This window comes from Artemia franciscana, chromosome 6 (assembly GCF_032884065.1).
Source record: "Artemia franciscana chromosome 6, ASM3288406v1, whole genome shotgun sequence".
Lineage (NCBI taxonomy): Eukaryota > Metazoa > Arthropoda > Branchiopoda > Anostraca > Artemiidae > Artemia > Artemia franciscana.
The window spans coordinates 31,384,796-31,396,640 of NC_088868.1; the positions used below are offsets into that span (position 1 = coordinate 31,384,796).

At 35.9% G+C, this 11,845-nt stretch overlaps 1 protein-coding gene across 1 annotated transcript; it reads right to left on the minus strand.

Annotated features, from left to right (window-relative positions):
- Positions 1-4,681: 4,681 nt before the first annotated feature.
- On the minus strand, positions 4,682-10,864 carry LOC136027860 (uncharacterized). The gene is made up of 2 exons (XM_065705273.1): positions 10,804-10,864; positions 4,682-5,464 (listed from the first exon to the last, which is right to left on the minus strand). The coding sequence occupies exons 1-2, from the start codon at positions 10,818-10,820 to the stop codon at positions 4,717-4,719; spliced, it is 765 nt and encodes a 254-aa protein (XP_065561345.1). The 5' UTR covers positions 10,821-10,864; the 3' UTR covers positions 4,682-4,716.
- Positions 10,865-11,845: the final 981 nt, after the last annotated feature.

Sequence of the window (11,845 nt, forward strand, 5' to 3'; positions counted from 1 at the left end):
AGGTGAAATTTTTGTGCCAATTTTGCGCCTAAAATTTAATTTTCAATTTTTTTTTTAAATTAGATAAGAAACAACGGACATCATTTTACTATTGCATAAGTATTAGAGGTACTTGTATGATATAACCCTTGCAGCACAAGAGTTAGTTTAATCCTAATATTAAATAAAAAAAAAAACTAATTTTTTAACTGAAAGTAAGGAGCGACATTAAAACTTAAAACGAACAGAAATTACTCCGATATATAAAATGGGTTGTCCCCTCTGCAATCCCTCGCTCTTTACGCTAAAGCTTTTAATTGTTTTAAGAAGTAAAATTGTGGCAAAGAGTCAAACTTTAGCGTAAAGAGCGAGGGATTGCGGAGGGGACAACCCATTTTATATATCGGAGTAATTTCTGTTCGTTTTAAGTTTTAATGTCGCTCCTTACTTTCAGCAAAAAAATTAGTTTTTTTTTATTTAATTTCTGAACGTTTTTGAATTAATGCATGTTTGGTTTTGGCTCTCCGCACATAAATTATTAAAATGAAATTTGTATATTAATTCTTTTTTTTGGCTAAATGGCTTTCTCTTAGTTTTGATCAGACGATTTTGAGAAATAAGGGGTGGAGAAGGGGGCCTAGTTGCCCTCCAATTTTTCGGTTGCTTAAAAAGGCAACTAGAACTTTTAATTTTTAACGAACGTTTTTATTAGTAAAAAATATACGTAACTTATAAATTACCAACTTACGTAACAAACTTTCATAATCTTATATTTTTATTATGTATACGAGGGGGTTTGTATCCTCTTTAATACCTCGCTCTTTACACTAAATCTTAAGTTTTGTCCCAATTCTTTAAGAATGACCCCTGAATCAGGCCGTAGAATAAATAGTTGAAATTACCAAAAATACTTTAGCATAAAGAGCGAGGTATTTATCTCCTCCTAAATACCTCGCTCTTTATGCTAAAGTATTTTTAGAACCCCACATATGCGTAATAATCTCTGTTCGTTTTAAGTTTCAATGCTACTCCTTCCTTTCATTTGAAAAAACGTTTTCATGTTTATTTTTCATTGTTTTCTTATAGTAATGCTAGAAAATCATGCGCCCTTTTCCTTGAATTTTTCTTCCCCCATGACAGATTCCTCCAAGGAAAGATCCTCCAGCATAGCCCCCTTCCCTCAGCCCCACCCCCCAAACAAAATAAAACCCCCCCTGAAAACTTCTGTACACTTCCCAATAACCATTACTATATGTAAACACTGGTCAAAGTTTGTAACTTGCAGCCCCTCCCCCAGGGATTGTGGGGGAGTAAATCATCCCCAAATACATAGTTATTATGGTTTTCGACTATGCTGAACAAAATGGTTATCTCAAAATTTTGATCCGTTGACTTTGGGAAAAAATGAGCGTGGGAGGGGGCCTAGATGCCCTCCAATTTTTTTGGTCACTTAAAAAGGGTACTAGAGCTTTTCATTCCCGTTAGAATGAGCCCTCTTGCGGCATTCTAGGACCACTTGGTCGATACGATGACCCCTGGGAAAAAGAAAAAAGAAAAAAAAAAAAAAAAAAAACAAACAAACAAATAAACACGCACCCGTGATTTGTCTTCTGGCAAAAAATACAAAATTCCACATTTTTGTAGATAGGAGCTTGAAACTTCTACAGTATGGTTCTCTGATCCGCTGAATCTGATGATGTCATTTTCGTTAAGATTCTACGACTTTTAGGGGGTGTTTCCCCCTATTTTCCTAAATAAGGCAAATTTTCTCAGGCTCGTAACTTTTGATGGGTAAGACTAAACTTGATGAAACTTATATATTTAAAATCAGCATTAAAATGCGATTCTTTTGATGTAGCTATTGATATCAAAATTCAATTTTTTAGAGTTTTGGTTACTATTGAGCCGGGTTGCTCCTTACTACAGTTCGTTACCACGAACTGTTTGATAAGTATACTTAACTGACAAATTAACTTACGTAACAAACTTCTATATTCGTATATTTTTATTGCGTCTATGAAGGGGTTCTCCCCCTCGTCTATAATTTGCCCTCTACGGTAAAGTTCAAATTTTGTTCTCATTCTTTAAAAATGACCCTTGAGTCACAAAAGCCGTGTAATTAGAATAGATAGCTTTTTTGAAATTACTAAAACTACTTTAGTATAAAGGGCGAGGTATTGAGGAGGGGACAGCCCCTTTCACATACGGAATAATTTCTGTTTGTTTTAAGCTTTAATGTCGCTCCTTACTTTCAGATAAAAAAAACTTGTTTTTCTTATTTAATTTCTGAACGTTTTCGAATTAATATAGGTTTTGATTTTGGCTCACCGTACATGAATAATTAAAACGAAATTTGCATATTAGTTTTACTTTTTTTGGCTAAATGGCTTTCTCAAAGTTTTAATCGGACGATTTTGAGATAAAAAGTGGCCAGGGAAGGGACCTAGTTGCCTTTCAATTTTTTTGGTTGCTTAAAAATTCCACTAAAAATTCCACGTTTTTATTAGTAATAAATGCACACAAATGAACTTACGTAACGAACTTCTATATTCGTATATTTTTTTATTACGTAGGAAGTTCGCCCCCTCGTCAATACCTCGCTCATTACATTAAAGTTCTAATTTTGTTCTAATTCTTTAATACTGACTTCTGAATCACAGAGGCCGTTTAATTAGAATACATAGCTCTTTTGTATTATTACAAAAAATACTAAATACAAAAATTATAAATTACCAAAAAATACTTTAGCGTAAAGAGCGTAACCCTCTCTTCCAAACCTCCCCCCCTCACCACCAGAAAAAATCCCACTTTAAACGTCTGTATACTTCCCAATGACCAATACTATGTATAAACAATGGGCAAACTTCATAATTTGTAGTCCTTCCCTGGGTACTGCGGGAGGTTAAGTCGTCCATCAAGACAAAGTGATTAGATTTTTCAACTATTCTGAACAAAATGGTTATCTTAAAATTTTGATCCGGTGACTTTGGGAAAAAAAGAGCTTGGGAGAGGGTCTAGTTGCCCTCCATTTTTTAGGTCGCTTAGAAAAGGCACTAGAACTTCTAATTTTCGTTAGAATGAGCCCTCTTGCGAAATTCTAGGACCACTGTTTCGATCACTCCTAGAAAAAACAACAACAAATAAACATTTACCCGTGATCTCTCTTTTGGCAAAAAAAAAAGAAAAAAATACTAAGTTCCACATTTTTGCAGATAGGAGCTTGAAATCTCTACAGTAGGGTGATCAAACATCCGTGGCCAAAAAACAAAATTCCACATTTTTGTAGATAGGAGCTTGAAACTTCTACAATAGGGTTGTCTGATACGCTGAATCTGTTGGTGTGATTTTTATTAACATTATATCACTTTTAGAGGCTGATCCCCCTTTTTTGAAAATAAGGCAAATTTTCTCCTGCTTGTAATTTTTGATGTGTAAGGCCTAACTTGATGAAACTTTTGTATTTAAAATCAGCATAAAAAAATAATTCTTATGATGTATATAATGGTATCAAAATTCCGTTTTTTAAGAGTTTCAGTTTCTACTGAGCCAGGTCGCTCCTTACTACATTTCGTTACCAGGAACTGTTTGATTAAGCCTTGCATAGGGATATCATGGCGACCAGTCAGCATAGACATGGCGGTATGCCTTGCTTTTTGGGGAATGGGAGATACATTTTTGAAAAGACCTTTTTTATGAAAAGAGAAGGTACCAGCTCAGGCCATTGTGTATGTAAGCCCCTTCCCATACTTGGTTTGTATGGTAAAATATTTTCGGTTTTGAGCAACATTTTGTTTCCTTTTTTTGAAAATTAAAAGATTTTGCCTTCTTATTCAGGCTTAAATGTACGATTGTAAAAAAAAAGATTAATTCTGGGATTGATACGACTCTGAGTATTTATCTTTAAAGGGGTGTGAATTCCCCCTTCTTCTTTTTTCGTGAAATGATGGTACGTGACCTCAAGACTTTTGGATCTGGCTTGCTTAGGACTAATCAATGTGAAGGGGAAGGGGTGGGGGCGGTTATTCTCTAAAACCGGTTAGCAAGACAAGTAGTTGACAAAGATGAACTTTGACATTTAACTAATGAGCTTGCACATATGTCTGTTGGCAACTAGGCAAAGGGAGGGGGGATTACTCCCCATCCCAGAACAATGTCCAAAGATTTTAAGTTTTCCTCCTGTAACCTCTTAAGTTTATCATAATGGAAAAAGAGAGCACCAATGCAACAGCACAAACACAGAAACAAACATACACTATAAAAAAAGGAAAAGAAAAGAAATAAGAAGAAAGACAGAAGTAGAAAGGAAGACTGTTTTCCTACTTTAGTAATTAATATAGCTCAGTACTTGAATGACGCCTTAACTCTACTCATTGATCCAATTACATAGGTCAAACAGCATAGCCATATAGAAGCAACCGTAAAGAATAATCCATGGACTGCCAGTCGTGTCGTAAGTAAGTATAAGTCGTCATTTACCAAATATTAAAAACATTATTTGTAATTAGTATTTTTTTGTGTTTTTGACCCCTCCCAGAAAAAACTACTGCTTAGGTGTCTGTGTGTCTACATTATAGTGGAAAAAGCGTAAAATAATCCTCATGGTAACGAAGTGCAGTAATACTTTTAAGCAATGGATCCATATCCCCTGTTGGGCGTATACTTTTCAATTTAAGCATCAAAATTCTGTTCCTCTACTTTTAGCTATGAGAAAAAAGCATTGTTTATTCAAACTTGATATTAAAATTGTAAGCGCTGTAATAAAGGTAATACATTTCGAAGTTGACCCAAAGCAGGGTTGCCACTGCCAAATTTCCTCTGTTGTGAAGTTGTTTTTAGACTTAGGATGTTTAACATGGTGCTCACGCTGTCCATCGCATCTAAAGTCTCCCTATTTGCTTCCTCCGTATTGCTTCCAGACTCATGCAGTTGTTGCGATAGTTTTTTCATTGTTAGAATTTTGTCACCAATATTGTCTAAATTGTCACCTATGCGCTCATAATTACTTTGCGGGAGTATTCTTTGGTTTCCAGTTTGAAAATTCATCGGTACTTTTAGCCACGTATTTTCTGTATGTTCTGTTTTTGAGCTTGTCTTCTTGTGCTTAACATATCGTGCAGGTGAAATATTTTCTGGTTCCTCTCTTACATGCTTCATAAATTCAAGCTCTTCTTCATTTAGTCCTTCTTTATTGATGAGTTGAGGTAGCATATTGTCTAAAATGTCACCATCGTCCATCCCAAATCGGCTTTGAAATATATGTGAGTCAAAGTCCTCAACTATGTCTTCATTAAATACCTCACTAGGAGGTAAAAATCCATCATTCTTGCATCGTTGGTTTTCTATAGATTTTTCTGATGCTGGACAATAGAATTTTCTAAGGGTTACATCATTGTCAGTTCGTTTGCGCTGCCCCTCTGTGAAATATAATGGAGTATCACGTGGAGTTGCAGTTGCTAAGCACATAAATAGAAATACCAATAAGACTCTGCAATACAAAATTTAGTAAGATTAATACAAATTAAAATATTATAAGTAAAATATAGATTAAAATGAATTAAGCATTTTTCTATTTATCAATTAATAAGGTAAAATTAAATATTAAAATCTCTTAAATAGTAAACAACAAATAATAATTACTATTACCAGTGACCTAACTAGATGGATAGGGGGTGTACATCGACCTGAGTGGCACTTCCCAGGGGATGGTGGGGAAAAAAGAGAATAAAAAGAGCAGATGAAGCAAATTGTGACCACGGAAGATCGAGCTCCGATTCGTGAAAACATCGAAACAACTGTTAGTAACATTATGGTAGAGCGTCGTCTGGATTCAAAAATGGTTATGGTTGGTGCCAAAGTTGAATTTGCTGCTTTGGAACCCTCACTGACTAAGCTATGTTGCAAACAAATCTCTACTGAGAAATTAACTGTCAAGAGAGAAGGCGCCAGTAGCAGCCAAAGCTAACAATAGAGAATATGCCTGCGAAACCGTACCTGCGGCCCCGTACCGTACCGTACCTGCGGCCCCGCACACTGTAACAAACCTGGAGTTCACAATATTAATTTATTTTCATCCCAGAGCATCATGGGCGTAATCCCAGAATTTTGATATATTTTGTTGTGTGTGTAAATGATTGTTCCACTCTGTTGTAAGAATCTTGTTCACAAAAAAATCTATACCATTGAATATTGTGGATGTTACCCCCATCGTTTTCTAAAATTAATGTAAAAAACTTTTTCCACAAGACCGGTTTTTCAAGGGAAAAAAAAGCTCTATCAAGCCAAGGGTGAGCAAAAATAAAGGCAAATAATCTTTCAAGCGTAAAACTACTACAAATCACTATTAATAAATAAATGAAACTCAAAACAAACAGAAATTACAATGAATAGCCAACTCAAACTCAAAACGAGCAAAAATTAACATGAGTAGGGCAGATAACCCCTGTACCTTCTCAAGACAAGAACACAATTTGCGCTTTACTGAAAAAAGAAAAAAAACAACCCTGGAAAAATGACCCTGGATTGTCAGTTATATTGACCTATACTGACATTTTATCGTTAAGGCTTTGATAGTTTTTCTTTTATGAAAGTAAGAAAATTGAAAAGATTTCAAACGTGTTTTGTTTTCAGTTCCCATTTCCTTTAAATCTTTCTTTGTGACATATTCCGACCCCAGATGAGGAAACCCTGTTTTCTGTTTAGCCCTACACGGTTGGCTGAAAAGGACAATACTGGGCAATCTGTCATCCTTCATCCGTAGAACGTGTTTAGCTATGTCGGCCATAGGGGGCTTGGTGCTGTGGTAAGTTGTTATTAGTTGTAATAGTATTTCCAAAAGTCCAATCCTAATACCCCCAATTGTTCTCGATATATTGCTTAGGTGTCTTATTGGCAACCATTTAACACAATTCCTTTTAATTTATTTTAAAGCAACATTTAGTTTTAAAGCATAATGGACCAATTTCATAATTCTGGGGGGTTGACATGCCTAATATCGCTAAAGACATAGTTTCTGGACCCTTCTACTGGGCTGAACATAATGGCTGTCTAAAAGTTTTGACTGGATGCGTTTTAAAAATGAACGAGCTTGAGAGAAGGGTTGCTTGCCCTCCAATCTCTTGTTACTCTTAAAAAGGGCACAAGACACTCGTACTGTAATTGGAGTACAAGGGGGAGGACTTCTCCCTTCATTTATTTATTAAAAACATTTTAAACAAAATGAAAAACATTTTAAATGTCTTTTGTTTTCAGTAAAGTACAAATTATGTTCTGGTCTAGAGAAGGCATGGGGATTGTCAGCCCTACTCATGTTAATTTTTGCTCGTTTTGAGTTTGACTCGGTTATTTATTGTATGATTTAAATAAACAAAATGCGTAAAAAATTTTCAACTTTTAACTGTAATAAATTAAAAAACTATTGAAACTTTAAGGAATATATATCAGTATATGTATACTAATTTTTTTTTAGTAAATTGCAGATTATTTTCTGGTGTTGCGAAAGTATGGAGGTTGTCAAAGACATAATTTTCAGACCTTTCAACTACACTGAACAAAATGGCTATCTCAAAATTTTGATTAAATGTGTTTTGGGAATTGATGGGCATGAGGGGGGAGGGTTGTTGCCCTCCAATCACTTATGACCATCTTAAAATTTATATCAGATGCAGTACGGGAAAATACGAAGTTTGAGGGGGGTGGGGTATCCACCCTCATATCACTCTGAATCTTAAAAAGGGCATTATAAATTCTTATTACCAATCCAACGAGCCCCTTCCAAAGCTTATACGATTTCTCTTTCTATATGCACCTTATATGCCCTGAGGGATTAACCTACAATTCTTGCCCTGAGGGCTGTTGGGGGGGGGGTCATACTCAAAGACATAATTTGTGGTTCTCTCAATTACGTTGAACAAATTGGCTGTTTCAAAATTTATATTTGATGTGTTTTTGGAAATGGTGGGCGAGGGAGGGGGTTAGTTGCCTTCATCACTTTCGACTTCTAAAAACGACGCTGGTCGTATCAGTTTCTAATCTAATGAGCTGTTTTCGAAGTTTCTACAACAACAAGTGGCCATCTCAGAATTTCTATCAGATGAATTTCGGGAAAATACGAGGTGTGAAAGTATGCTGTACCTTGTATGTCCTGAGAGATAATTTACAACTCTTGCCCTGAGGGCTTTTGGGAGTTTCCACCCTCAAAGACATAATTTCATGACCTTTCAATTATATTGAACAAAATGGCTGTCTCAAAATTTTTATTGGGTGTGTTTGGGGAAATGGTGGTCGTGGGAGGGGGATAGGTGCCTCCAATCATTTCCGGCTCTAAAAAAGGGCACTAGCCCTTATAATTTCCAATCGAATGAGCTGTCTTCGAAGTTTCTTCGACAACAAATGACCATCTTAAAATCAAAATCAGATGCATTTCTGGAAAATACGAGTTGTGGAGGGGGTATTCACCCTCCGATCACTCTGAATCTCAAAAAGCTCACTAGAACTTCTGATTTCCAATACTATGTGCCCTTCCAAGAGCTATACAATTACCCGTTCTGCACATACCTTATATGCCCCCAGGGCAACTTACAGCCCTTGTCCAGAGGACTGTGGGGGATTGTCATCCTCAAAGGCATAATTTCCAGAACTTTCACATGTTTAATAAAATGTTTAATCAAAATTTTAATGGATGTATTTGGGGAACAGTTGGGCATGGGACAGGGATTAGTTGCCGTCCAATCACTTTTTACTGTTAAAAAGGGCACTGTTAAAAAGGGTAATTGTAGTAGCAGCGTTAGCATACAAATATTACCTTTTTGATCTAGTCCCTTATCATTTCCTGAAAGTTTCAAATTGGTACACGCAGTCATTCATAAGTTATGCCCTTTTGACAATCTTTAAACACATAAAATGTTTTGAATTAGTTCAGCCCTCTCCTCAACATTTTCTGAAAGGCTCGCCTGTTTTCTCTTAGGCTTTTTTTGGAAATGAAATTCAAACACGAATACCTTTTTCAGTGACAGTGAACGACGGGCGTTGGAGGGGAATAGTTGGCCTCTGTTCACTTTCGACTATTAAAAAGGGCACTAACCTTTTAATTTCCAATGGAATGAGCCTTTTTTGAAGTTTTTGCGACAACAAATGGCCATCTCATCAGATACATTTGGGGAAAATACGAGGTGCGGGGGGGCTATCCACCATCCAATCACTCTGCATCTCAAAAGGGCACTAAGTCTTTTGATTAGCATACAATAAGCCCCCTTCGAAGTTAATACAATCACTCCTTTCTGTAATAAACCTTATTCGCCCCCAGGTATGGCTTACAACCCTTGCCCTAAGGGCTGTTGTCATCCTCAAGTACATAATTTCCGGACCTTTCACTACGTTGAACAAAATGGCGATCTCAAAATTTGGACTGAATGTGTTTTGGGAAATGTTGGGCATGGGAGGAGGTTTAGTTGTCCTTCAGTCACTTTCGACTATTAAAATGGGCACTAGCCCTTTCGATTTCCAATCGAATGAGCCTTTTTAGAAGTTTCTACGACAACAAAAGGCCATTTCAAAATTTCTGTCAGATTCATTTCGAGGAAATGCGAGGTTTGTCGGGGGGGGGGGGGGGTATCCAACCTTCGATATTTTGTAATCTTATATAGGTTACTAGAACATCTGATGACTAATCCAATGAGCCCCCTTTGAAGTTTTTACGACCACTCTCTCTATACAAACTTTATATTCCCCCAGGGTAAAAATTACAACCTTTGCCCTGAGAGCTTGGGAGAGTTATAATCCTCAAAGACACAACGTCTGGACCTTTTAACTACGCTGAACAAAATGGTCATCTCAAAATTTTATTGGATGTTTTTGGCGAAATGATGGGCGTAAAAGGGGGATTAGCTGCTCTCTAATTACTTTCGACAATTAAAAGGGCACTAGTCCCTTCAATTTCTAATCTAATAAGTCCTTTTAGGAGTTTTTAAGACAACTAATGGCCATCTTAAATTTGTATTGGATACACTTCAGGAAAATACGAGAATCTGGGGGTGTGTATCCACCCTTCGATCACTCTGAATCTTAAAGAGGGCACTAAAACTTTTGATTACCAATTCAATACATTCTGGATCTTTCAACTATGTTGAGCAAAGTGGCTATCTTAAAATTTCAATTGAATGTTAGGGGAAATGGTGGGCGTGGGACGAGGGTAAGTTGCCCTCCAATCACTTTCAATGATCAAATGGGCACTAGCTCTTTCAATTTCCTATCGAATGAGCCCTTTTTGAAGTTTCCACGACAATTCCTTCGACATGAAGTACCGTGGTCTAACAAAAAAATAGTAAAAAATAGTAAATTGTGCCCTCATTGCTCTTTACTTAGGCAGCGCTATTGCGCTGCCTTTGAAGGTCCACTTAGAATATATATATATATATATATATATATATATATATATATATATATATATATATATATATATATATATATATATATATATATATATATATATATATATATATATATTATATGATAACGTGATATATTTATATATATATGATAAGATAACATGTCCTGTTCCTAATGTCTTAAGATTCCAGCTCAAATCTAGGAAGTAGCTAGAGTGGTGTACAATTCTGCACCCTCTTCTTCAAGTTATCTAAGTTAATGCATTTTTGCTGCTGAAATTGCTAATTTTCTATTAATTGCTGGCCAGTTACGTTCGTTTAGAATCAACTAATTTGAAAGTTCAACCCCCTCCCCTGCAAAAATACAAACTGTAACAACATCCTCGGCCTACTTTGTCAGTTATGTCTTACTAACTCCATAGAAATAGCAAAATTGACTTGCCTTAATCTGGAATACATGTTTTAGTATAGTTTTCATGTACCAACTACATTTCGATTTGAAAAACAGATCTGGAAACATTATTTCTTTTTTATTGTTTTAGTCAGCTTGCATTGTATGCAAATACGAACATATATATTTATATTTATTAAAATACTGGCGGTTAACAGTGTCTTTGCATTACTACGCGTGACCTGTGATAATATGTTAGAAAAGCTTATAAAACAGTTCATGGTAACGAATTGTAAGCAAGGAGTGACTCGGCCTAATAGTAATCGTGATTTTTAAAAAAAAAAACATAATTTCGATGATAATTGATACATCCAAATAATTGGCTTTTTATGCTGATTCCAAACTACAAAATTCATTGAGTTTAATGTTACCCATCAAAAGTTATGAGCCTGAAAAAATTTGCATGGTTTTTGAAAAAGGGTGTATGCACCTACAAATAATCAAGCGATCTTGATGAAAGTCACACCATCAAATTCAGCGTAACAGAGAACCTTACTATAGATGTTTCAAAACCGTATGTGCAAAAATGTGAATTTTGCAGTTTTTGCCAGAACAAATTTCTCTCTGGGACCAATGGTCCTAGAGGATTGGAAGAGGCCTTGTTTGAACGCAAATCAATTGTTATAGTGCCCTTTTTAACTGACCAAAAATAACCTCCCCGCCCGTGCCCCTTTTTACTCAAAGAGATCCGATCGAAATTTTGAGATAACCATTTCATCGAGCATAGTTGAAAGCTCCAATAACTTTGCCTTTGGGGATGACACGACTCCCCTTAGCCCCTGGGCAAAGGGCTGCAGGCTACACAATTTTCCAATATTGTTCACAAATTGTAATTCTTATTGGAAAATATGCTGAAATTATTTTGGGAAGAATTTTCTGCAAGGGGGATCTCCATGGTTGAGAGAATTTTTATTGGTTGACATTTTCATGGTTGAGAGTCTATTCATACCCGGAAACTATGATTATCTAAAAATGATCTTTTGGTCGTTTAAAAATTATGAAGTTCTGGGGGCAGAACTGTATTTTCATCAGT